This window comes from Myotis myotis, unplaced genomic scaffold (assembly GCF_014108235.1).
Source record: "Myotis myotis isolate mMyoMyo1 unplaced genomic scaffold, mMyoMyo1.p scaffold_m19_p_1, whole genome shotgun sequence".
Lineage (NCBI taxonomy): Eukaryota > Metazoa > Chordata > Mammalia > Chiroptera > Vespertilionidae > Myotis > Myotis myotis.
Window position 1 is genome coordinate 161,467,947 of NW_023416313.1, and position 26,979 is coordinate 161,494,925.

General features: G+C 44.2%; 1 protein-coding gene across 1 annotated transcript in view; it reads right to left on the bottom strand.

Moving 5' to 3' along the window:
• Positions 1-10,024: 10,024 nt before the first annotated feature.
• TGM5 (transglutaminase 5) overlaps positions 10,025-26,979 on the bottom strand; it is a 28,631-nt gene continuing 11,676 nt past the window's right edge. Inside the window, exons 7-13 of the mRNA XM_036299127.1 lie at positions 19,225-19,357; positions 18,429-18,532; positions 18,086-18,325; positions 15,021-15,368; positions 14,395-14,555; positions 11,066-11,199; positions 10,025-10,870 (exon numbers count right to left, since the gene is read on the bottom strand). Coding sequence (XP_036155020.1) covers positions 10,717-10,870; positions 11,066-11,199; positions 14,395-14,555; positions 15,021-15,368; positions 18,086-18,325; positions 18,429-18,532; positions 19,225-19,357 — 1,274 coding nt within the window. The 3' untranslated portion in view covers positions 10,025-10,716. The remainder of the gene's footprint in view (positions 10,871-11,065; positions 11,200-14,394; positions 14,556-15,020; positions 15,369-18,085; positions 18,326-18,428; positions 18,533-19,224; positions 19,358-26,979) is intronic.

The window sequence follows — 26,979 nt, forward strand, 5'->3', positions numbered from 1 at the left end:
GTTTGGGTTGCTTCTGCCTCATGGCTATTGTGAACAGTGCAATGAACATGGGTATGCAAATATATCTTCAAGACCCTGCTTTCAATCCTTTTGGATATATACCCAGAAGCAGGGTTGGTGGATAATATGGAAGATCTATTTTAAATTATTAGAGGAACTGACATGCTGTTCTTTAAAGTGATTGCACTACTTTACAATCTACCAACAAGGCACAAAAGTTCCAACTTCTCCGCATCACTACCAATACTTGTTATTTTCTGTGTGTGTGTTTTTTAAAATTTTATATTGTCCATCTTGGTGGGAGGTAATATCTGAATGCAGTATTGACTTGCCTTTCTCTTATGATCAGTGATATTAAGAATTTTTTTTCATATGCTTGTTGACCATTTGTATATCATCTTTGGAGAAATGTTTATTCAACTGCTTTGCTTATTTTTTTTAAAATCCTCACCTGAGGCTATTTTTTTCCATTGAGTTCTAGAAGAAGAGAGTGGAAGAGAGGGAGCAGGGAAAGAGAGAGAAAAATATCGACACATCGATTAGTTGCCTCCCGCATGCGCCCCTACCTGGCCTAGGAAAATTGCAACTGAGGTATGTGCCCTTGACTGGGAATCAAACCCAAGACCCTTTGGTTCAAGGGCTGACACTCTAACCACTGAGCCAGACTGACCAGGGCACTCTGCCTATTTTTAAATTGGGTTATTTGATATTTTTGTTGTTGAGTTATAGGAGTCCTTTATATATTCTGGATATTAACCTCTTATCAGATTTATGTTTGTAAATATTTTCTCCCATTCCATAGGTTGCTTTTCAACCTTTGATGAACAAGAGCTTTAGAGTTTGGTGTAGTCCTATTTGTCTATTTTTACTTTTTTTTTTAAATTAAATCTTTATTGTTCAGATTATTACATTGGTTACTCTTTTTTCCCACCATAACTCCCCTCCACCCAGTTCCCACGCCACCCTCCGCCCTCACTCCCCACCCACTGTCCTCATCCATAGGTGCATGATTATTGTCCAATCTCTTCCCTCACCCCACACCCCTTCCCCCCCCCGCCCAAGAATAGTCCATTCCCTTTCTATGTCCCTGATTCTATTACAATCGCCAGTTCATGCTGTTCATCAGATTATTTATTCCCTTGATTTTTAGATTCACTTGTTAATAGATGTGTATTTGTTGTTCATAATTTGTATCTTTACCTGTTTCTTCTTCTTCCTCTTCTTAAAGAATACCTTTCAGCATTTCATATAATACTGGTTTGGTGGTGATGAACTCCTTTAGCTTTTTCTTATCTGTGAAGCTCTTTATCTGGCCTTCACTTCTGAATGATAGTTTTGCTGGATAAAGTAGTCTTGGTTGTAGGTTCTTGGTATTCATCACTTTGAATATTTCTTGCCACTCCCTCCTGGCCTGCAAAGTTTCTGTTGAGAAATCAGCTGACAGTCGTATGGGTACTCCCTTGTAGGTAACTGAGTTTCTTTCTCTTGCTGCTTTTAGGATTTTCTCTTTGTCTTTTGCTCTTGGCATTTTAATTATGATGTGTCTTGGTGTGGTCCTCTTTGGATTCCTTTTGTTTGGGGTTCTCTGCGCTTCCTGGACTTGTAAGTCTATTTCTTTCACCAGGTAGGGGAAGTTTTCTGTCATTATTTCTTCAAATAGGTTTTCAATATCTTGCTCTCTCTCTTCTGGCACCCCTATAATTCGGATGTTGGTACGCTTGAAGCTGTCCCAGAGGCTCCTTACACTATCTTCGTATTTTCGGATTCTTTTTTCATTTTGCTTTTCTGGTTGGGTGTTTTTTGTTTCTTCGTATTTCAAATCTTTGACTTGATTCTTGCAATCCTCTGGTCTGTTGTTGGGAGTCTGTATAATGTTCTTTATTTCAGTCAGTGTATGCTTAATTTCTAGTTGGTCCTTTATCACAACATCGAGGGTCTCATTAGATTTCTTGAGGATCTCACTACATTTATCGGCAGTCTCACCAGTCTTCTTGAAGATCTCACTACATTTATCGGCGGTCTCACCAGTCTTTTCGAGGGCCTTATTAAGTTTATCGGCGGCTTCTAGACAGTTCTTTAAAGACCTTAAAAGTGTGGTTTTGAACTCTATATCCAGCAGTTTGCTTTCCTCCGATTCTGTCGTTTGTGTCCTGTTTCTTTGTCTCGGCATTTTTTATGCTTCGCTGTGTCAATAGAGTTCCTTTCTGTGCTAAGTGTCCCAATTACCTGAGGTAGACACTCTTGGTGCGCCCCCTTGTGGGCTTTGTGCACAGTCTTGTTGTAATTAAGCCTTGATTGTTGTAGTTATCACTGTGAGGAATTGACCTCCAGGCTGTGAGAATCAGCTGTGTCTGCAGTGGGAGAACTTGTGTGCTGGAGACACCCCGCTGGGGCTAGACTTGCTTCAATGGGGCTTTGGTGCTCACTGAGTCTTCCCCCTGAGTGTTATTTTTACTTTTTTAAAAAATATATTTTTATTGATTTCAGAGGAAAGGAGAGGGAAAGAGAGATAGAAACATCAATGATGAGAGAGAATCATTGATTGGCTGCCTCCTGTACACCTCCAACTGGGGATTGAGCCTAGAACCCAGGCATGTGCCCTGACTAGGAATTGAACCATTACCTCCTGGTTCATAGGTCGATGCTCAACCACTGATCCATGCCAGCCAGGCTGTCTATTTTTACTTTTGTTGCATGTGCTGAAACCCCACTTAAATCAGCCTGGATTATGATGCTGTGCTCTATCCTAACTGCCTGCCAGAAGGAAAATTCTCTAGAATATTAGGATTATCCAGAGCCTGACCTATTCTCTGTGATTTTTACACACAGTATCTAACATTCAACCAAAAATTACTAGGCATAGCAGGTAACAAGACTAAATGACTGGGAAACAAGAGAAGAAAAAAAGGCAATAGAACTAGGTCCATAGAAAATTTAGATATTGGAGGTATTTATCACAGACTTTTTAAAATGTGATTATTATATTTAAGAAAATAGGTGACAACTTGTATAATTTCAGCAGATGATTGAAATGTGTAGAAAATAACCAAATGTAGATTGTAGTATCCTATATAATAAAAGCCTAATATGCTAAGTGTCCAGTCGATCAGTCATTTGTTCAACCAATCAAAGCGTAATATGCTAATGATATGGTAAGGCTGCTCAACTGCTTGCTATGATGTGTACTGACCATCAGGGGGCAGATGCTCCAACCGGTAGGTTAGCTTGCTGCTGGGGTCTGGCCTATCGGGACTGAGCTAGACAGGCCAGACACGCCCTGGAGCCCTCCCGCAGTCCCTCCCGCAGTCCCTCCCCAGCTGGCCAATCTCCCACGTCCCTCTCTGGCCCCGATAGTGCACTGGTGGGGTCCCTCAGCCTGGTCTGCACCCTCTTGCAATCCGGGACCCTTTGGGGGATGTTGGAGAGTCAGTTTTGGCCCGATCCCACAGGCCAGACCAAGGGACCTCACTGATGCACAAATTCATGCACTGGGCCTCTAGTTTAAAAATAGAGTAATTAAAATTACAAACACTATAGGTAAGCTAATAACAGATTTAGCACAGCAGAAGAGAGGATTAGTGAACTAGAAAACAGATCAGTAGACGAGATCAAATTAAGCATGGAGAGAAAAAATAATGGAAAAGATAGATCAAAGCAAAAAAGACTTTTAGGAAAAAACTCTCGGTGAAATTGTAGTCCCAGAAAGAGATGAGAGAGAGAGAGAGAGAGAGAGAGAGAGAGAGAGAGAGAGAGAGAGAGAGAGAACAGAAATGTTTGGAGAAATAATGCCAAGAATTTTTTAAAACTAAAGCCATAATTTCAAGAAATGCTGAGAACTCTAAGCAGGACTTTTAAAATTTTTAAAGTAGCCAGAGAAAAATACATATTACTTTCTTTTTTAAATAATTTTTTATTTTCAATTATAGTTGATATAAATTATTATATTCATTTCAGGTGTATACCCCAGTAATAAGAAGCTACATAACTTACTAAGTGATCATCCCAATAAATCTCCAAACCATTTGACACCATATATAGTTATTAGAATATTATTGACTATATTCCCTATGTTGTACTTTACATTCCCATGACTATTCTATAACAACCAATTTGTACTTCTTAATCTCTTCACCTTTTTTGCCCATATCCTTAACCCACCTCCCATCTGGCAACCATCAAAATGTTCTCTATTTATGAGTCTGTTTCTGTTCTGTTTATTTGTTTATTTTGTTTTTAGGTTCAATTGTTAATAGATATGTATTTATTGCCATTTTATTGTTCATATTTTTTATCTTCTTAAAAAAGACTCTTTAACATCATATAGTACTAGTTTGGTAATGATGAACTCCTTTAGCTCTGAAAAGCTCTTTTATCTGCCCTTTAATTCTAAATGATAGCTTTGTTGGGTAGAGTAATCTTGGTTGTAGGTGCTTGCTTTTCATGACTTTGAATATTTCTTGCCAATCCCTTCTGGCCTTTCTTTTGATAAATCAGCTGACAGTCTTATAGGTGCTCCCTTGTAGGTAACTAACTGCTTTTCTCTTGTTTTTAAGATTCTTGCTTTGACTTTAACATTTTGCATTTTAATTATGATGTTTCTTGGTGTGTGCCTCTTTGGGTTCATCTTGTTTGGGACTCTGTGCTTTCTGGACTTGTATTTCTATATCCTTCACCTAGTTAAGGAAGTTTTCTGTCATTATTTTTTCAAATAGGTTTTCAATTTCTCACTCTCTCTCTTTTCCTTACAGTACCGTCAGTGATGCAAATGTTGGTGTGCTCAAAGTTGTCCCAGAGGCTCCTTACACTGCTTTCATTTTTTAAAAATTCTTTTTTTCTTTTTGCTGTTTGAATGGGTGTTTTTTGCTTCCTTATATTATAAACCGTTGACTTGATTCTCAGTTTCATCTACTCTACTGTTGATTCCCTGTAAGTTATTCTTTATTTTGGTTAGTGTATTCTTCATTTCTGACTGGTTCTTTTTTATGCTGCTGAGGTTTTCACTAAATTCATTGAGCAATATTATAACCAGGGTTTTAAACTCTGCATCTAGTAGATTGCTTGTCTTCATTCTGTTTGGTTCTTTTTCTGGAGTTTTGTTCTGTTCTTTCACATGCGCCATGTTCTTTTGTCTCCTCATTTTGGCAACCACCCTGTGTTTGTTTCTATGTATTAGGTAGAATTGCTATGTCTTTCTGGCTTGGTAGTGTGGCCTAATGTAATAGGTGTCCTGTAGGGTCCAGTGATACAGCCTCCCCAGTCACTCAAGCTGGGCGTCTCTCCATTCCCCCATGTGGGCTGTACGCTCTTCTGTTGAGGTTGAGCTGTGATTGCCATTGGCACGACAATGTGAGGGATTTATCCAGGCCCATCATCTTCAAGGACTGTCTGTGACCACTGACCACTGACCTCCAACCACTGTGGAGGGTCAGCTATACAGGGCCCACCACACAAAGCAAGACTTACTTCAACAGGGCTCTGGTGTCTGCTGAGTCTGCCCCTTGAGTGTCTCGCTTGTAGAGGTGATTGAGTTGTGCTTTGATGTGTTTTGAAGCTGTCCACTGGGTGTGGTGGTTCTGAGACCTCCGGATAGGTGCATGCCAAGGCCAGCCACCACCTGTGCTTTGTCTAGGACCACCCTCCATAAGCTACAAAGAGCTCTGCAGATGGTTGCTTTGTGTGCTGGGCTGGGAGGTACATAGGCAAGGTCAGGCTGTGAATAAAGGCTGGTTGCTGCTTGTGTCAGGCCTGGGGCCACTTAGCAAGAGGTATGGGATTTGCTGAGGCCAAGATGCTGCTTTGTGAGAGATTTTAGGAAAATCTGAAGCATGCGTCAAGACAAGCCATTCATATGGAAAAACCACTGGAAACAGTTTGGGTGGGCTTGAAAGTTGGGTGAGGCAGGGCCTCCGGGAATCACCAGGGTGGGGCAAACAGTGTGAGTCAGGTTGATGGAGACTCAGATATGGCACCTGTCTGCTGGCTTTGTGAGGGAAGGGCTCATCAATGTAACAATTGATTCTGCCAGCACTTCTGTCTGGGAGAAAGCTCTCACCCTGATGAGAATTCAGTCCCTCCCTATGTCTCTGGTGCCTTTCAAGCTGCTGACCCCACACTGGAGCTCAGAGGGAGTGAGTCCCAGTAAGTACGTGTGTGGGCCCTTTAAGAGGAACTGCCTGGGACTCCAGCAGCCTCAGTCTTCCTCAGCCTGAATCCTGCTGGTTTTTACAACCAGAAGTTATGGGGACTTCTCTTCCTGGCATTGGAACACTAGATAGGGGGGCCTGGTGGGCTGGGACCCCTTGCTTTTCAGGGGGACTTCCACAGCTGAGATATCCTTCCCAATTTTTATCCATCACATGTGGGTGTGGGACCAGCCCACTCTGCATCTCTGCCTCTCTTACCAGTCTTGATGTGGCCTCTTTAATTCCCTAGTTGTAGGACTTTGATTCAGCTCAATTTCAGGTGGTTCTGAATGATGGTTATTCTGTAGTTTAGTTGTAATTTTTTGTTTGTTTGCTTTTTGTTAATTCTCACCTGAGGATATATTTTTCCATTAATTTTTAGAGAGAGTGGAAGGGAGGGAGGCAGGGAGAGAGAGAGAAAAAACAACAACACATGGATGTGAGAGAGACACGTCAATTGGTTGCCTCCTGCACATGGCCTGATTGGGGTCAGAGATTGAACCTGGAACCCAGGTACATGCCCTTGACTGGGAATTGAACCCAAGACATTTTGGTGTGAGGGACAATGCTCTAACTACTGATAACACTGGCCAGAGCTAGTTGTAATTTTGATGTGGTTATGGAAGGATGCAAGTACCACGTTTACCTATGCTTCCAACTTGGGCAGAAGTCAAAACACATATTACTTTCAAAGGAGCAAAATAAGATTAATAGATGACATCTCAATGAACTCAATGGAAGCTAAAAGACAAGTGAGATGATATCTTGAAAAATTCTGGAGGAAGAAACAGCTAATCTAGAATTATATATATGAGAAAATATCTTTCAACAAATGAAGGCTTATATTTCCAGACAAACAAACACGCCTTGTTTTCCATTGTTCTGCCCAAAGCAGCAAACATGGGGGCTCAGGGCACATTTTATCAACTAATTGACTAAATGAGTGAATTAAAAGTTAGGAATCTGAACAAGGATTCCCTAGAGTTTTTAGTTTTAAATCATAGTGATAATGCTAATATCTGCACAAGAGTAATCATTGATAACCTTTAATGTTTCTCTTGATGGAAGCCTATTATCGAAAGAATTGGATGGCTCTGTTTATTACATAAAGGGACAAAGTTTAAAGTTATATGAGGAAACTGAGAGTCACTTAACATACTAGTAATCCATGATCTTTGATTTTGAGACCCTACGAAAAGGGTCTCAATGAGCCACTCTTTTCTTAGCCAGCCAGTTCTGTAGTCCAGTTTAAAAGGTCTTGAAAGACGATGTGACTTTTAAACTTTCCTGGAGGATTTTTCCAACCTGAGCCATTGGTGGGTCAGTGCTCAGCTATTTCTGCATTAAGTACGGTGCGGGTGCGATCAGTCAGCTCACTCAACACAAGGGCTGAGCTGAAGTTCTGGATGGAGGTGCTTCCTTTTTCCTTATTGTGCCACCGCTGGACACCTACCAGAGAAACTCTGTGAGCAGCTGGGCTTCCCTGCAGACTGGCAGACATACTCTGCAGTTTACTGATGTTTGCATACCTACACTTGTTGCAAGGTTTTTATTTGAGCTATAGCCTCTTTAAATTGTGAGGACTGACTTCCTTGCCAAGGAGTAGCGGACACAGTAGCAGGCAACGAAGGCATTTACAAGGCAGTTCCTGGGTGTGATGATTGTACAGTGGAGCAGTAGTTGTAGAATCTGCCATCTGTAAATGAGAAGTAGGCGGAAAGGGAAAGGGAGAGAGAGAAACATTGGTTCGTTGTCCCCACCCTTCCTGGGGGGATTGAACCTGCAACCTGAGTATGTACCCCGACTAGGACTAGAACCGGTGACCTTTCAGTCCACAGGACGATGCTCCAACCAACTGAGCCACACCAGCTAAGGCCCATGTTGTGTTCTTTGCTTCATGAAGGCACCAATAGAAAAGTAGAGGGCTGAAGAAGGGTAGGGTTAAAGTATTGATTTTTCGGATTCCATCCCTATATCATCACTGAAGGCCAGTTCTTGGCAGGCAGCCCTCTTCACATAAATCTTTCTCTTACATATGTGGAATGTAAGCAATGCGTTTCCCATAATCTCTCCCTCCCTGCATGTCTTCAGGTTTAGGGATCTGAGTGTCCCACAGTTACTGTGGTTCCCTACCCCCTGGCCACTCCCGAGTAGATAGCCCCTCTCCTCAAAATACCCCCCAACAGACAGAATTAAAAAGAGAAATAGATAAAACCACAATCATAATGGGGAATTTTAACATACTCACTTGGTAGTTCATAGAACAAACAGAGAAATTACTGAGGATACAGATTTGAGCAACTGATTAACAAACTTGACCTAATGGACATATATAAAACAATGTGCCACAAAACTGCAGAATACATACTCAAAAGCACATGAAACATCTATCATTGGGCTATATGCTGGCCCACAGCACAGGTCTCAACAAATTGAAAAGGAGGAAAATCAGACAGAGTAAGGTCTCTTGAAGCATCCATCTTATATATAAAAACTGCTGTTTGAAAATTTAACCCTGCTATTTTGACTTCTGTAAATGCTTGCTTGCTTAAATAATAAGGAAATAAGACTACTCCCTGTTCCAGAGAGGGCATAAACCTTCCCCGGATGAAGGTATCAGTGCTGGCACCAGGTCAAGCCTTTGGTTGAGGTCTCAAAGCCCCAGCACATAGGGGTTCTTTAAGAACTTGCAAAGGGGACCAGAAAAGCCCATATTTGGGAGACAAAGAGGGTAAAAAGGTATAAATACAGGAAACTTCCTGTGTGACTTCGCCCAGAATTCTAGAGACATTTTTCTCTGGGTCCATGTGTAATAATAATAATAATAAATGTCTTGGAATGTATCCCCCATGGATAAGGAGAAACCACTGTATAGGTTATTTTCAGCTCCCTGCTACCAGGGTTTTCCTAGTTCTCAGCCCATTCTTTTTTTTTAAAATATATTTTTATTGACTTCAGAGAGGAAGGGAGAGGGAGAGAGAGACAGAAACATCAATGATGAGACAGAATCATTGGCCGGCTGCCTCCTGCAAACCCCAAGTGGGGATCCAGCCTGCAACCAAGGCATGTGCCCTTGACCAGAATCGAATCTGGGACCCTTCAGTCCACAGTCTGACGCTCCATCCACTGAGCCAAACCAGCTATGGCTCAGCCTACTCTTTAATAGGGCTATCAACCTACTATAGAATTCCCACCACACCCTCTACTCTCCCTCTGATTAACTACTCTTACCATTTAGTTTATATATAATAGAATTATTTAATTTTTTAAAATTTAATGTATATGCATTTAATATATGTCCTAAACAGTTCTCTCAGTCATAGCTAGTGCCTGAAGGGCAGGTGCATCATGCCTTTCTCTAAGCAGAACTCTGCACAGTACCCTGCGTCTAAGAGGAGATAACAATTGGAATTCTTTTGTGTTCAGTGGGACCATTCAACACAAGAAAGGCCTGAGAGTATTTCATTTCTTATGAAAAATCTGCCTTCCTTCATTATTCAGCTGGCTTTATCCCCTGCACCCGGCCATCCCAGATCCACCCAGGACCACAATGCACTGGTAGACTACGAGCCAAGAGGCTGGAACTGCTAGGACTCAGGAACTTCTTGGATGCACCATAGGAAGGGATTCAAAGGAAGTTCAACTGAGAGACCTCCCAGATTTTTTTCCAAGACACAAAGATGATAGGTAGTATGTAGAAACACCTACAGAGGTTTTTGTTTCCCTAACTGGATCGTGACTGATACACCATATGTAAGTACCTTACTTATTTGTTGACATGTTTATTGCCTGTGCTCCTCCCTGCCCCCACCATGTAAGCTCCATGGGGGCAAGGACTTTGCTTTTTTTTTTTTTTTTTTTTTTTTTACTGCCTTATCCCCTATACTATAATAATGGGTGGGGTCCAAGGCAAGCTAGGAGTGCTCTGCAGTCAAATTCTTTTTGTCTCTACTCCTGAAAAAGTGGCAGGCCCAAAGGTGACCTTCAGGATTGAGACTATTGTCTCAAAAATCAAAGATCAGGGATTACTAGTATGTTAACTGACTCTCAGTTTCTGAATGAATGGACTCATTGAAACAATGGGACACTCCAGCATCCAGGGAATAGGCGGGAGCTACTGTAGGGAAAGTGGTGATTACATGGGTACAAAGTAGATGAGAATAAGGACTGAAGTTTATTGGTACCAGGAAATTAGCCATCGCAATGTCAAGATGACAGTGAGCCTCACAGCCAGTCTTCTTCTTTTCTTGACATCTGAGCAGTTAATCATGGTCAAATGACCTGCCAGGTCATTGAACCTCTGTGCCATCTCACACTTCTGGGTGGGACACCATGGGATCCCTGGGCCCTGAACAGAATCTTGGGGAACTGTGCAAATGGCCCAGGAGACTATCCGTCACTAGCATGGCCTCTGCTGCTCATGTCAGAGCCCTACAAAGCCTCTGTTGTGGTGGGGGAATGACGCAGCTTGTATTTGATCTTGATTATTTTCTTCAAGCTTAAAATCTATGCATTGATCTCCTTGTCCTAGAATTTATAATGACACGTCAACATTGATGTCCTTGTAACCCTTGATGTCCTTAAATTTGTTGCTCCTCAGATTAGCTTGGATCTGCCTTTGGCCACTCTTGAAGGGGACAGTCTTTAGAGTGATGCTGGCCCTGTGTTGGGGTTTCAGGACTCCAATGCTGCCACAGAGAAAGGAAAATGTCAGAAAGACTTAAAGGAAAATGTCAGAAAAACAAAGCCCCCTTTCACTCAGTAAGCTGGTCTCTCCTTTCCCAGTTTTCTCAGAGCCTGGCCTAAGAAAGCCCATGTCCAGAAACAATAGCGCTGACCTCAGGATAAGACAGGAGAGAAGGCTTAGCACCCCTCACACTTACAAGACTCTCTGCTGTTTCCTGAAGAGACCACTTCCTTCCACAGTCAGCACACAGTCTTCAACCTGCTCCGAGAGAGGGTTTGAAAATATCACCTGTATGGAGAGTGGCTGGTTCACAATGGCTGCTCCTAGGACCTAAACAGAGAAATCGGAAGAAAGGAAGAAGCAGAGAATTAATCTCATTCTCCAGTTCACCACACTTGTGGAGGACACTGTTCCCTAGGTCTGTTTTCTGAAGAGCTGGGCTTCCATGGCCGTGTTTTTCCAACCGTGGTTTGAAAAACTCATCAAAAAACTACTAGACTTAATAAATGAATTTGGCAATGTAGCAGGATACAAAATTAACACCCAGAAATCCATGGCTTTTTATACACCAATAATGAACTCTCAGAAAGAGAAACTTAAAAAAAATCCCATTTACCATTGCACCAAAAAATTAAGATAGCTAGGAATAAACTTAACTAAGGAGGTAAAAGACCTGTACTCGGAAAACTACAGGACACTGAAAAAAAAGAGATAGAGGAAGACATAAACAAATGGAAGATTATACCGTGTTCATGGATTGGTAGAATCAACATCATTAAAATGTCTATACTACCCAAAACGATCTATAGATTTAATGCAATTCCCATTAAAATACCAACGGCATATTTCACAGACCTAGAATAAATTCTCCAAAAATTCATATGGAACAAAAAAAGACCCTAAATAGCAGCAGCAATCTTGAGAAAGAAGAACAAAGTTGGAGGGATAACAATACCAGATATCAAGCTATATTACAAAGCCACTGTTCTCAAAACCTCCTGGCATTGGCACAAGGACAGACATATAGACCAATGGAAATGAACAGAGAACCCAGAAATCAACCCAAACCACTATTCTCAATTAATATTTGACAAAGGAGGCAAGAGCATACAATGAAGTCAAGACAGTCTCTTTAATAAATGGTGTTGGGAAAATTGGACAGATACATGCAACAAAATAAAACTAGACCACCAACTTACACCATACACAAAAATAACTTCAAAATGGATAAAGGACTTAAACGTAAGATGGGAAACCATAAAAATCTTAGAAGAATCAATAGGCAGCAAAATATCAGACATATGTCATAGCAATATTTTCACCGATACAGCTCCTAGGGCAGTGAAAACTAAGAAAATAAATCAAAATAAAAAGCTTCTGTACAGCAAAAGAAACCATCAGCAAAACTATAAGAAAGATCACTGCATGGGAGAACATGTTTGCCAATATTATATCCGATAAGGGCCTAATCTCCAAAATTTATAGGGAACTCATACATTTTAACAAAAGGAAGATAAACAATCCAATCAAAAAATGGGCAAAGGACCTAAATAGACACTTTTCAAAAGTGGACATACAGAAGGCCAAGAAACATATGAAAACATGCTCAAAGTCACTAATCATCTGAGAGATGCAAATCAAAAGGACAATGAGGTACCATCTCACCCCTGTCAGAATGGCTATCATCAACAAGTGACAAGTGCTGGAGAGGATGTAGAGAAAAAGGAACTCATGTGCACTGCTGGTGGGAATGCAGACTGGTGCAGCCACTATGGAAAACAGTATGGAGTTTCCTCAAAAAAAAAAAAAAAATTAAAAATGGAACTCCCATTTGACCCAGTAATCACACTTCTAGGGCTATATCCCAAGAAATCAGAAACACCAATCAGAAAGGACATATGCACCCCTATGTTCATAGGAGCACAATTTACAATAGCTAAGATCTGGAAACTGCCTAAGTGCCCATCAGCAGATGAGTGGATTAAAAATCAGTGGTACATCTATACAGTGGAATACTATGCTGCTATAAAAAGAAAGCACTCTTACCATCCACAACAGTATGGATGGACCTGGAGAGCATTATGCTAAGCAAAATAAGCCAGTTGGAGAAAGATAAATACATGATCTCCCTCATTTGTGGAATATAATAAACAACATAAACTGATGAACAAAAATAGATTCAGAGACAGAGAAACATCAAACAGACTGTCAAACTTCAGAGGGAAGGCAGAGGAGGGTGAGGGGTGGAGTGGGGTAAGAGATCAACCAAAGGACGTGTATGAAGCATATAAGCATATAAGCATATAAGCATATAAGCATATAAGGACGTGCATATAAGCATAACCAATGGATACAGACACTAAGCGGGTTAGGGCATGTGCTGGGGGTTAGGGGGTGGCTGGGGAGAAGTCAATGGGGGAAAAGGGAGACATATATAATACTATATGTAATATTTTTAAAAAATATATTTCATTGATTTTTTAAAATATATTTTATTGATTTTTTACAGAGAGGAAGGGAGAGGGATAGAGAGTTAGAAACATCGACGAGAGAGAGAGAGAGAGAGAGAGAGAGAGAGAGAGACATCGATCAGCTGCCTCCTGCACACTCCCTACTGGAGATGTGCCCGCAACCAAGGTACATGCCGGAATCGAACCTGGGACCCTTGAGTCCGCAGGCTGATGCTCTATCCACTGAGCCAAACCGGTTAGGGCCTATATGTAATATTTTAAACAATAAAGAATTTTTTAAAAAAGAGAACATTCTTTGGCAGTTTTTGTTTGTTTCCTCTGATTGCAATTCTACCCCATCCCTTCCTTCCCTTTTATCATAACTGGCTCATTCTTTTCACATGAAGAGCTCATTCAGGGCTGTAGAGATAAGGAAGTGGCTTCAAGAAACCTAGAAGCACCTTTGGAACTTCCCCCCCCCCCCCCCCGCCCCCAGATGCATGCTGCGGAGGGCACCAGAGGCTCGTGTGGCAGGGTCCAGGAAGCTGCTTGGCTTTGCTGAGGCAGCAATGGAAGGAAGGGACCCCTGACATCTTCCCACTCAGAGGATCACAGGACGTCAGAACAGGATGTGTCCTCAGAGTCTATCTTGTCTAATCCTCTCAATTGACAGTTCAGAAGCAGAGGCCCAGGGGTTTGCCCAAGGATGCACAGTCAGGAAATGGCAAATTAAACCTAAGCTGACCTTCAGGCAGTGCTCTCCCCCTTCTCAGGTCCCTCCCAATTGAGCTCACGTTGACCTTGGGGAAGGCCAAGAGTGGGAGGTGGCACAAGAGAGGGACCTCTCCATGGCAGCTGCTTAAGGTCCAACCACAAGGCATCTAACGGTGCAAGAGGATGGAAACATCACCCAGTGTTTTCAGATAAACCTCCCAATCCAGGTGGGAAGTACCTGGAAGCACCAGAAGAGGCAGAGGAAAGGAGGGGCTGCTTTTCTGACCAGGCTCTCGAGGGCTCCTCCTGCTCCCAGCTAGTCCCAAGGAACCCCCAGGCCACTTCCAGGGCTCTTGCTTACATTAATTATGATGGTAGGATACACTAAGGTGATGATCTTGTTCACCAGGATCTTCTCGGGACTGCTCTTCTCTTCCACCAGGGCACTGATGCGAATCAGCTTGTCTGTGGACAGGTGCTGGCTGTACTGGGAGTAGGAGATTTGACAGGGATGTGTCTTTGCTAGGGAGAGAACACAAGGATGAGGTGAGACTGCTGGGGAAATCAGCTGGGCCTGGTGGATATGGGGACATTTTTATAGAAAGGAGGAAGCCAACATGTACTGAGCCCCAGTGAAGCGGGTACCAGGTTTTCAGATGGAGAGACTGGGAAGTGAAATGGCTTGCCCAAGGTTATTCTGCTGGTAAATGGGGGAGCTGAGGCTCTAAAGTTTGGATGACTCGAAAGCTCAGGTTTTCCCCACTAAGCCAGGCTACTGTCCTTGAAGGAAGGGTAGAAGGAAGAAGAGGAGACAGGAGGCAGAGGGAAGGAGACAAGGGAAGAAGAAGAGAAATCTGTGCTGAGGAGACACCAGGAAGATGGTGTCACAGGGGAGCTCCAGAACCCTTGTTGGCTGGCTTGACCCCAGTGGTATTTCCATAACCCATCTGTGTACAGAGTCCCCAGTCCCATACCCAGAGCCCATACCTTCTTCAGGTAAGAGGCTGATGAAGGCTGTGTCCTGCCAGAACGGGGGCAGGGGACTGCCATTATGCAGCAGAGACTGAGCACTCAGGTTCACTCTGAGGTCCTTGGACTGGAGCGACATGTTGAGGGCCAGCAGGACAAACCTTATGTCCTGGCCCATGTTGGGAGGGTTGAGCAGCTGGAATTTCAGGGAGACCTGGATAACATCACTGGGCCGAAGGGAAGGTGAATCCAGCCTCCGAGGCAAGGGCTTGGAAGATCGTGAGTCTGCTTGGTAGTGGCCCCGGGACTTTCCAGTCTTCAGCTTCTGAAGAGCCTTCAGAAACACCTGTCTCTCCTGGGGAGAACCTGGGAGGGCAGAGATAGCACCATCGATGGGCCAGCGGTTAGGCCGTGGCTGAACATCCTTCCCAACAGCCATACCAACACTGCAAGGTTGTTCAAACCTTCATTTCCAACAACAAATACTCCCTATAATTTATCAGGTGCTTTCTAAGTGCCAGGCTCTGCTGAGCACCTCACTCCTTTCACACCTCACATCACCCATGAGAGAGAGATATTATTATTATTCCATATACAGATGTGGAAAATGGGGCTTTGAGAGGGCATGTCAGTTGCCCAAGTCTCACAACTTGCTGGGGGCAGAGTCCAGGTAGAAGCCAAATCCACATGAATAAAGTCATCTGTGCTCATGACAAATAGACTATAGTATTGTCACTATTCCATGGGGAAGACAAAGGCCCACAAATGCCCTTCAAGACAGCAGGGCATGATTTGATTTCGGTTCCAGCACTACATTATTAGTCAGGTGTAGACTACCTGAATATTGAGAGATGAAAAACCACAGTGAAAAAAAATAAGAGGAACTCAGTCAAGCTGAGTTCCCAGAGCACCCAGATCTCAGTCCTAGGGGGGCGCGGTGGCCGGGAAGTGCAGGGGTACTCACCGTGCTTCCCTAATAATCCCAGCAGCTGCCTTCACTGGACACTTACTGTCGCCAGGGCCCCGCTTTACCCCCTTAGTGCATCCCCACCACCTCCCAGGCAGAGGTCACTGTGTCCCCTTCCTCTGGAGGTTGTTCTGAGCCTTGTTTCATGCAGAAGAGAATCTTGAGACACTGGCTTCAGTAAGAGTGGACCCAGAGAGATGTGGATCAGGTTTAACTCATCTGTGGTTTGCTCTACCTTCAGATCTTGTCAGGCTGGGTGGGAGGAGACAGAATACTGCCTGGCTGAGCAGCACACTCAGGCCCACTGGAATATAGCTCCAGATCCCCCAAGTTCACAGGGAACCCTGTGGACCTTGTAGCAAATGCTGCCCATGCCCCACCCATATTGCCTTGGCATTTGCCATTTCAATGCCCATGTGCCCTAATTTCAAATTCTAGCATCTGCTACTACTCTTTGCCTGAGGCTTTCTCTGCTCTTGCATGGGGCAGACCAAAAGTGCTAGAGAATTTACACCCCCAACCCATGACCAACAGGATTTGGTGGATAAATAATAGCCCCTTGCCTCTTGGGTGGGATAAATCTAGGCCAGCGATTTTCAACCTGTGTGCCCCAAGAATTTTTAAAACATGCAAGATGTGACTATTTAGTCAGGGCACTAACCGCTTTTCCCTTAGATTGTCAAATAAAAAATGACAACAGCCAGCACAACAATAGGCACCTGTTGTGAATGACTCAAAAATTATACATATTTTTGTCAGATCAGCAAAAAATATCTTTTTGGTGTACTGCAGAATTTTAGTAATTAGTGTATGTGTGCCATGAGATGAACAAGATTGACAATCGCTGGCCCTGGATGTTGTTCTACACTTTACACTGAATCCCTGATAGGGTGGTCAGATTTAGCAAATAAAACTACAGGGCCATTTAATTTGAATTTCAGATTAACAACCAATAATTGGAGACATGGTTAGACTAAAGCATTATTCATCCTGTATTTTCTCTGGCAACCTCACTGTCAGAGCTCCCCAGCCGGCCTGAGCTCCTGCCGCCCACCTTCAAACAGGCTTGATGGGGCCCCTGCACTGGCTCCCTCCCCTTCCCTGTCTCCCTTGCTCACTTTCCTTCCTTCCAGTAGTTCCTGGATTGCCTCACAGATAAACCACTTGTACTTGGATCCTTGCCTCACAGATCTGTTTCTGGGCACCCCAACCAAGATAACCCAGAGTCGATGGGGGTGGGGAGGGGAAGGACGGTTTTGCTGTGTAGCGCCTTCCTAGGCTTGGATTTTGGAGCTTCTCTATGGTGGCCCCAAAGGCCCACATAGACATACCACAGACACCCACTTGCCAACATTCCCAGCAACTGCTTCCCCTCCCCCACCCTCCACACATTCCTGATCCGTCCTCCTCAGATCCTGCCCCTCACCCTGCTTTTGGCCCTCATGGGTTGGATGTTTTTGCTTGGCTCCCTAGTGATTGAACCTGGTGACTGGTCTTCCTCAATTTCCAGGAATTAATCCACAGCTGACTAATTTAGCTGCCCCTTTGCCCCTGCTGGCTTGGATAAGAAGCCCCTGCCAGGTCTCCTACATCTCCAAATCATCTCCTGCAGGGGGCGGGCACAAGAGTGAGCATATGGCCTTATAGCAGCCTGGGTGCTGACTGGTGATCTAGTTTGTCCTCCAAACACCCAATAAAACACAGTAAATTAAACAATACATTAAAGGAAATTAATTTAATTAATTAATAAGCGTTTGTTTTTTTTTACTAAACGCCCCCATCTTCAGTGGGAGGCTGATTTGCAGGTAAGGCGGGGCTGAGGAATTCATATACTGTTGATAAGATGCCTGTCAATGGCCCTATAGTCAATGTGAATGTCTGTGGGAAAGTGCTCACTGGCCTGTGGGGTGGGGGTGGGGTGGGGGGCATGAGGCAGTGAGGCAGTGGGGATGCCTGAATTGGGAACTCAAAACTGAAGGGCTGAGATGGACCTGGGTCCTGCCCCACAGACACCCTCTGTTCCCCAGAGGCCTGTTCCAGCTAGCTGAGGGGTTCCCTGGGGTAGGGGGAAGGTGCCCACAGGACCTGGACTCTGAGGGGGCTGGTATAGTCATACCTTCTTCATACTTGTAGTTCTCCGTGATGTCATCCCGCTCATCACTCCGGATGCTCTTGGTGCTGATAAAATTGCCCACAGAATGCGTGTCCCAGTGAAGCCTCTGCTCCTTTCCTCCGTGGACGAGCCAGCACACACAGTCGGCATTCACCATGGAAAAGACAAAGGCCGCGTCGTAGTTCAGATCCACCTCTCCCTCTTTGATGGCTCTGACGGAGGCAGGGCCACAGCAGAACATGCCTGGGGGAGAACGGAAGAGCCATGAGGGGCCGTTGCAGGGACAGGCGGGGCCGAGGGCGGTTTCCGGGGGAGTGGGTTCTGCCTTTCCCATGGAGAGCCTCACCATTGCTCCTCTCCTGAGGCGTGGAGTCCAGCACCTGCCAGCCTCCGTATCCGGGAGGGAGGTCCTTTCGGGCCATCCAGCACTCATTCCAGACATGGAAGTTCCTGAGGGAGAAGCCACAGGAGCCAGTGTCAGATAAGCTAAGGGCAAGTTTGTAGTGCTTGTGTGCCTTCTGGAGGAAGGCAGGGGACGATGAGCAGGTGCACTGACCAGTAGAAAGACAGACGTAGCACCCCCAGGCCTTCAAACCTCTGTGGGTGAGAAGTGATGGCTCTTCCTCCTGTGAGCCCAACCTGCCCTGAAAGGAGCTTTCCTCTGTTGGTGACTAGAGAATGAAGGCTTCCAGCGCCGACTGAAGTTAAAAACTCTCTCTCCTCTCTCTCTCTCTCTCTCTCTCTCTCTCTCTCTCTCTCTCTCTCTCTCTCTCTCTCTCTCTCCCTCTCTCTCCCAGAAAGTCCTTGTGCCATTTCCTGGGGGTGCTGCTGACTCAGAGGCAGTCACGGTCTTTGTGTCTGGAGGTGAGACTTCCGGTCCTCCTGCAGCCACAGGCTGAGTATTGAATGAAGGAGGCGGCAGAGGAAAACCTCAGCCAGGACAGGGAGCTCTTGTGATGTTTAGATTCTAAACTCAAAACCATTGTTTTTGTGTCGAGCTGTGTCCCAGCCTTTGGGTTGGGGATACTGAGCCGCAGGGCTGGGGAAAGTGGGGGTGGGGGGCATGAGAGGGCATCAGGCTCATGGACTCATTTTTTCTGGTGGGGTTCGCCCTATGAAGAGAACGAGAAGTTGTCTCTCACCAGACAGTGTCCTTATTCTCCAAAATCCTGCCCGTGTTGTCATAGTACTCATCTATGATCAGGTTCCCGTCCGTGTCGTGGCCAGAGTCAAAGTTGGTGATCACGCGGGTGGGGATCCCCAGGCACCTCATCACTGCAAAAGGGCAGAAAATCTTCTGGGGTTGTGAATTCAGGAGCTCTGTGGCTTCCTGGAGTTAGGGCCTGGGCTCAGGGAAATCATTCATTTAGCGCCTTCAGGACCAAGCAGGAGCTGTCTGGGGCACTGGGTTGGTGATGCTGCCAACTTCCTCCCCATCCTCCTGAGCTCCTCTCCCTAGTGCTCACAGAAGCCACTGTGTGCAAAGGTGCAGGTTGCTTCAACAAGCACTGTCAGGGCCAACAGAAAGTCTAGGGAGGCTGGGGTTCCCCTGCCTGGGCCAGCAGGGCGGGGCAGGCACACCCCTTTAGCAAGACTCGGTAGCCTGACTCAGTCGAATTTCTCTCCTAGCCATAAATTTCCACCTCCAAACCAAATACCTGGAAAGTTTTCCTTTCTATGATAGACATTGTTGGCTGAGGACATCAGATTCTTAGGCAAAGAGTCCTGTGGTTTGGACTCCCCCCTTTTCTATGGGTGGATTGTCTTGGCAGCTTCTCAAAGAAAGTATCACAGATCCAGCCAGAGGGAAGGAAACTGTGGAACAGAAGCCTGGAAAAGGGAGGCTGTACCAGGTGGAGCAATTCTGGGAAAGCGGTAGGGTGTTATCTTTATTCCTGAGGGCGCATCTCTTCCCTTTGCCAACCAACTTCTTTCCTTGTCCTCTGCTCTGTTTCTCCCACTCTGCATTCTTTTAAGAACAGCAATATCTCCCAGCCCATCCTACCACCAATGCCCTGGGGATCCCTGTCCCCTAAAGTCCAACTGTGAAGCAATAATAATAATATCTACCAGCAGGCATGGTGCTGTTTTGCATACATTATGCCCAGGACAACTCTACGTGGAAGCTGATGTTATTATCCCCATTTTGCAGATGAGGAATCAGAGGCCAAGAAAAGCTTGCTCACCTGGACCAGAGTCACACAGCTAAGAAGTGGCAGAGCTATCCCTCAAATCCTGGTCTCACTGCTCAGCTTGTACTCAATTCTGAGTTCACCTCCCAGTATTATGCAAACAGTTCAGCATTCTAGTATTTTCACCTTATCCCACATCCCAAGCACTTTCCTAAGTTATCAAATATTTGGCAAAAACAAGATTTCTAGGGGTGGTTATTTTTAGATATGTGGTTGGTTTCCATTTTTTCCCCTGTTGTAAATAATGCTGTGATGAACATCTTTATAGATCAGTCTTTTTTCCTCCCTGGGGACAGATTCCAGGAGATAACATGAGAGTCAACAAATGTAGTGGCCAGCAGTGACCGCAGGTCTCTCCTTGCAGCCGCGGTGCGACAGCGGAGCACAGGCAGCGGTGGTCAGAGTCATGGCAGGACAGGCCTTAGGAAGTTCCTTCCCCACTTTGACCAAGTATTAACTGAAAGCAGTGCTGCAGAAACTGTAACCAAAGGAGGCATGATGCTTCCAGAAAAACCTCAAGGAAAAGTATTGCAAGCCATAGTAGTCCCTATTGGATCAGGCTCCAAAGGAAAGGGTAGAGAGATTCAACCTGTTAGCCTGACAGTTGGAGATAAAGATCTCCTTCCAGAATATGGAGGCACTGAAATAGTTCTGGACGACAAGGATTATTTCTTATTTAGAGATGGTGACATTCCTGGAAAGTATGTACCAGTAGACTGAAATAAATCACTATTGAAATGACATCATGCGAAGCTGCCCATTCCATTGAAGTTCTGAAATCTTTCGTCATGTAAATAATTTCCATGTTTCTTTTATAATAAACTAATGAAAAAAATATATAGATACTTCTCAGCATTGTTCACATACTACTGTAATTTTTAAAATGTTCGTAATTTTTGCCCTAACCAGTTTGGCTCAGTGGATAGAGCATCGGCCTGTGGACTCAAGGGTCCCAGGTTCGATTCCGGTCAAGGGCATGTACCTTGGTTGTGGGCACATCCCCAGTAGGGAGTGTGTAAGAGGCAGCTGATCGGTGTTTCTCTCTCATCGATGTTTCTGACTCTCTGTCCCTCTCCCTTCCTCTCTGTGAAAAATCAATAAAATATGTTTTTTTAAAAATGTTCATAATTTTTAGTTCAAATACTTATTTATATTAAACATTTAATTGCTTATAGATTTTAGTTTAGGCTCCTTCTCATACATTGGCACAAAGCCTCTCCAAGCTAGGGCATGGACACACCCCTGGATATGGCCCAAGACAGGGAGGAGAGAAGCCCAAAGGGGAACCTGGAGTTCTCCTTGGAGTGGCACGTCTGCATGTCTGCACAGGGCCAAGGAACAAGGGCAAGGGAGTGAGCAGAACCGACAAGCGAGTTGTAGGTGGAGGTAACACAGGACAGCCTCAGAGGGGAGGGTGAAGGTTCGAAGAGCTGTCACTGAAGGAACCTGAGACAGGAGTGATGCAAGAGCATTCAAGTGACTCAGGAGCATGGCGTGGGCCAGGATTTATGCTAAGACGACAGTCAGACGGGTGGGTAACACTTATGGTAGTAAGAGAATGTGCCAAGGAGAACTGAGCAGGGAGAGCAGTGAACAAGCCTCTGTTCTTCACCCCGACTGCATTCATGAACAGCCACTTGAAGTGTCAGTGGTGGTGCCCACTCCTGCCCCCCATGTCTGGATGGGCACAGAGTAGACGCGCATTAAAGTGTGTTGGAAGCAGGTTGTCTTTAACCTGTGCACAAGGTTTCTGCAGAGTATCACTCCCAATGATTCACAGTTTGACATGAGACTCAGGTGACTCATTGATAATGTTGTGGGAGCTGAGTCCCTCATAAAAAAGAAACCCATATTGTGTGTGTGCATCTACAGGCTTGCACGCTCACATGGTGATATTTGGAAAAGGTGGAGAAGATCTCAGAGCTGGGAAAGAATTGGAGTTCCCAAGGCATACTACACAACACCCAGCATGAATTACTACCTCTCTTTACTTGGCCATTTTAGCACTTATTCGGTGACAAGTGTCAAGCCTTTGCCATGAACCAGGCAGTGAGTTAGATGCAAAGTGCTCAGAAGCTAAAGACATTCCTGCCCTCCAGGAGTGCAGCTTCACTCCTGACTAGTGGTAGACACTGTGCTGATGGTGCATTAAAACACGCAGTCTGTTTCAGGCTGGACATGAAGGCTTCTCACCAGTTCTCCCTCCACCGCCAGCCCTGCCTCCGCATAAAGAAATGTAGCTCCAATTTTATACGAGAAATTAATGGAAAGTTAGAGTTCAATTTATTGAAATTCATTTCGTCAGCTTTGCTATCACACTTCCATGGCTTATACTGAAGAATAGAGTCAAAGCTCCAGCTAATATAAAATCAAAGTAATTGCATTTAAATTTGATGATTTTTTAGCATCGTTTAACTTCTCCTGGGTTGTAGTAAGCTTCCAAATGGTAGATGTAACCACTTCCTGCTCCACCTACCACGCCTTTAATTGTTTCCACAACAAGATGGTTATCTTGCCTTAGTTTTTCAGATATGTTAGCACGAGGTCATATTCTCACTTGTCTGTAGTGACAATAAAACCTAAAACTGCTCTAAAAAATAAAGTCTACTTAAAAAAAATGTAGCCTTAGGTGTTTTGGTTCAGTGGTTAAAGCATTGGCCTGCGGGCTGAAGGGCCCCAGGTTCGGTTCCGGTCAAGGGCAATGCCTGGGTTGTGGGCTCAATCCCCACAGGATTGAGCAGCCAATCAATGATTCTCTCTCATCATTGCTGTTTCTATCTCTCTCTTTCCCTTCCTCTCTGAAATCAAGAATAAAAAAATATATATAGGGATGTAAAGAAACAGGAAAATTGTCAGTCAATAGAACTAGATCCAGAAATGACAGGGATCATGGAACTAACTGACAAGGACATTAAAACAGGTATTTTAAATACTATAAATATGCTCAAGAGAAAGTAAAGGAAAACATAAATAAAATAAGAAAAATTGAAGATAAAGAAAAGACTCAATGAAATTTTTAAAAATCCTCACCCAAGGATAATTTTTCATTGATTTTTAAAGAGAGTGGAAGGGAGGGGGAGAGACAGAGAGAGAGAGAGAAACACCGATGTGAGAGAGACACATTGATTGGTTGCCTCCTGCACACACCCAACCTGAGGCAGGGGATCGAGCCTGCAACTGAGTTACATGCCCTTGACAGGAATCAAACCTGGGACCCTTCAGTCCGTAGGCTGATGCTCTATCCACTGAGCCAAACCAGCTAGGGCCCAATGGAACTTTTAAAGGTGAAAAATACAATCTATAAAACAAAAATACATACTGGACAAAATATTATACAAATATAACAATATACTTCCCTGGCTAGTGTGCTCGGTGGTTAGAATGTTGACCCACACACTAAAGGGTTACGGGTTCAATTCCTGGTCAAGGGTATGTACCTGGGTTGGAAGGCAACCAATTTATTTCTCTCTCACACACTGATGTCTCTCTCTCTCTCCCCTCTTTTCCTCCCTTCAACTTTCTCTAAAAATCAATGGAAAACATATCCTTGGGTGATGATTAAAACAACAACAACAACAAAAGATAATATACTTTTTTATAAGAACACCTTTAAATACAATGCTATATATTAAATACATCAAAATGTTTCCCTATCTTGGGGGGAAGTGAATGGAAATGGCTTATGAGATAAGTGGGGGAAATCAATTAATTAGTTACATTTTTTTTAAATGAGGGGCCTGAAGAAGACCTATTACGATAAATGCCATGACACGAGGAATATGATTAATTTAATCCCAAACACTCCAAGGAACAAAGCAAGGAAATAAACCCCAAAAGTGCTAGAGCCCAGCTACTGTGTGTCAGTGGTTGAGTGTCAACCTATAAGCCAGGAGATCTCAGTTCAATTCCTGGTCAGGGTACATGCCCAGGTTGTGGGCTCAAGCCCCAGGGGGAGGCGTGGAGGAGGCAGCTGATCAATGATTCTCTCTCATCATTGGTGTTTCTGTCTTTCTTTCCCTCTCCCTTCCTCTCTGAAATTAATAATTTTTTTTAAAAGACTAATCAAGTTTTGACCTGATTAGGTCAAACCCACTGAAGATAATTTCCCTTCTTAGAATCAACTGATTTGGGACCTTAATTACATCTGCAAAATTCTTAAAAAAAAAAAAAAAAAGTGGTAGAGAAAATAGAAAGATGAAGTTTGGTAGATGGCTAGAAAAACCTTTTAGCCCAGCTGATGTTGCTCAGTGGTTGAGCAACGACCCATGAACCAGGAGGTCACAGTTTGATTCCTGGTCAGGGCATATGCCCAGGTTTCCGGCTCAATCCCCAGTAGGGGGCATGCAGGAGGCAACCAATCAATGATTCTCATCATTGATGTTTGTCTCTCTCCCTCTCCCTTCTTCTCTCTGAAATCAATAAAAATATATATTTTTTAAAAAATAATAAAAACCTTTTAACCAAGAGCCAGTCAGACCTTTGGAGCCTAAGAGGCAGAGATTAAAACACCAGGAGACTAATTATCATAGCTAACACTTATGTAAAACTAACCATGTGCCAGGCATATTTCTAAGTGCTTGCCACATATTAATTAACAACTTGGTGAGGGAATATTTCATACAATCTTTGATGCCTCATAAATCCATGGAGAATAATAGTAGATTTGTGTTTAAGCCAAAGGTTGAAGCTAAATAGCACACGGGGGGCCTTGGCTGAGGTTCCTTTTTTCAGAGTGAATGACTCAGTAAAAACAACAAGGACAAGAGTTATAGTATTGAAATAACTCTATACAAACAAGTGAGGAGAAATCTTAGCTCCATGAAGAGAGGAGGTGCCCAGCCCCAAGCTCTCAGCCTCCTCACCTTCCCACCATTTACCACCATGGCTCAGGGCCCAGGGCCCTACTTTACAGCAGAGGAGATGATACCCCATGGACCTGCTCACAGTCACATGTTCAAGTCTTCCAACCCTCAGTCCCTCACTTCTGCCCCCACTGCTCCCCCATGCAGTTGTGGGTAGGAGCCTACCAGGACCAGGCATATTCCTAGGATGCCTGGCTTAAAAAAATACACTTTATTGAGATAATTCGCATACCATAAAATTCACCCTTTTAGAGTCACCACTTCAGTGGTTGGTAGTATAGTCACAGGTTGTGCAACAATCCCCACTAATAATCCCAGAACATTTCACCTTAAAAAAAAACACACCTCTATGTCTACTAGCAGTCACTTTCCATTCCCCCCAGCCCCAGGCAACCACTAAGCCACTTTCCTGTCTCTATGAATTGGCCTATTCTGGGCATTGCACATATATGGAATCATACAATAAGTGGCTTTTGGACACCTGGCTTTGGGGAGAATTTTCAGACAACAGATCATCACTGTCCCCTCTGTTCCTGGTTACAGTGCAAGGCTTCCTGGATACTTTACAGACTTCAGCCAAGGGCTGAGGGGCCGACCTTGTCACAAGGAGTGGGTGGCCAGAACAGGATGACTGAGAGTCGCGGGGCAGCTGGGCCTGAGCATCGAAGGGTAGGCCAGGGATTTCTCTGAATTTCTCCGAGTAATAGACAACTAAACGGTTGTCAAGGAAACAGCCGGTCCAAAAATTATAGCACTATCTTTGATGCATCCAAAGTTTCATTTCTATGATTTTTCTTTAGGAACTCAATGTTAATCTGTTCACATTTAAAAAAAGGCAATACTGGGAAGTAGAGCTGCTGGGGGGAGGATGTACTTCTGGGTCACACAAGAGTCACTTGGTCACTTTTGAGCTTCAGTTTTTTCACCTGTAAAGTGATGGTCGGTAATGATAATCTACTTTGCATGTGGTTGTGACGATTAGAAAGAGTGAAAGTGCTCACTGTGTGCCCGAAGCACAGGGAATGCTGGACGCATGGTGGCTGCTCGTCATGTCTGTGCAGTATATGGCCTCGTGGTGAGAGCGTGCCAGACCTGGATGTGAGCCTCGCTCCACCACTCAATCTCTTCATCTGCAAAATTGAGGTGATGGTAGGACCTAATTCACAAGGTCATTTGGAGGATCAAACAGAACTATCCTAGCTAATACTGAACACTCACTGTAGCCAGGCTCTATTCTAAGAATTCTCCATGTGTGAGCTTAATCCTCTGAGGAAACTGAGGCACATGTTAAGTGACCTGTCCGAGGTTATCCAGCCAACTAATGGCCTTGCTGGTTTTTGAAGCCAAGCAGTCTACCCCTGGAGCCCACATGCCTCACCATTACTCTAAGCTGTCAAAGTTTTAGCGCAGTTCCTGGCACAAAGGAAGTCTTCCATAACCATCAGCTCTTGTGATGGTGAATAATAGTAATACTTTGGCAGGTGAATCGGGTTAAGGAGCTTGATAGATCTCTAACTTTTAGTGGAGGATACAGACTGGGTCTTACCCATTTTTATATCCAAAAGTATTTGAAGCATAGTGCCTAGCATAGAATAAGGACTCAATAAATAAGTGTTATCGGAATGAGTTTTAAAAACTGATATACTTATTAATATACAATGTGGTAGACCTTTCCGGGAAGGCTGGTGCTAACTGAGCTTCAGTTGCACCCACTGTAGCCCACATTTGACCCACTTTGCCCAACCCTTTGCTTCCCAGATCACTCTAGAGCCATTATTCTCATAAACATTTTAATTGGTCTGCTCTCTTGCATAATCTCCATTCACTGGCTCCACCTCTGTCA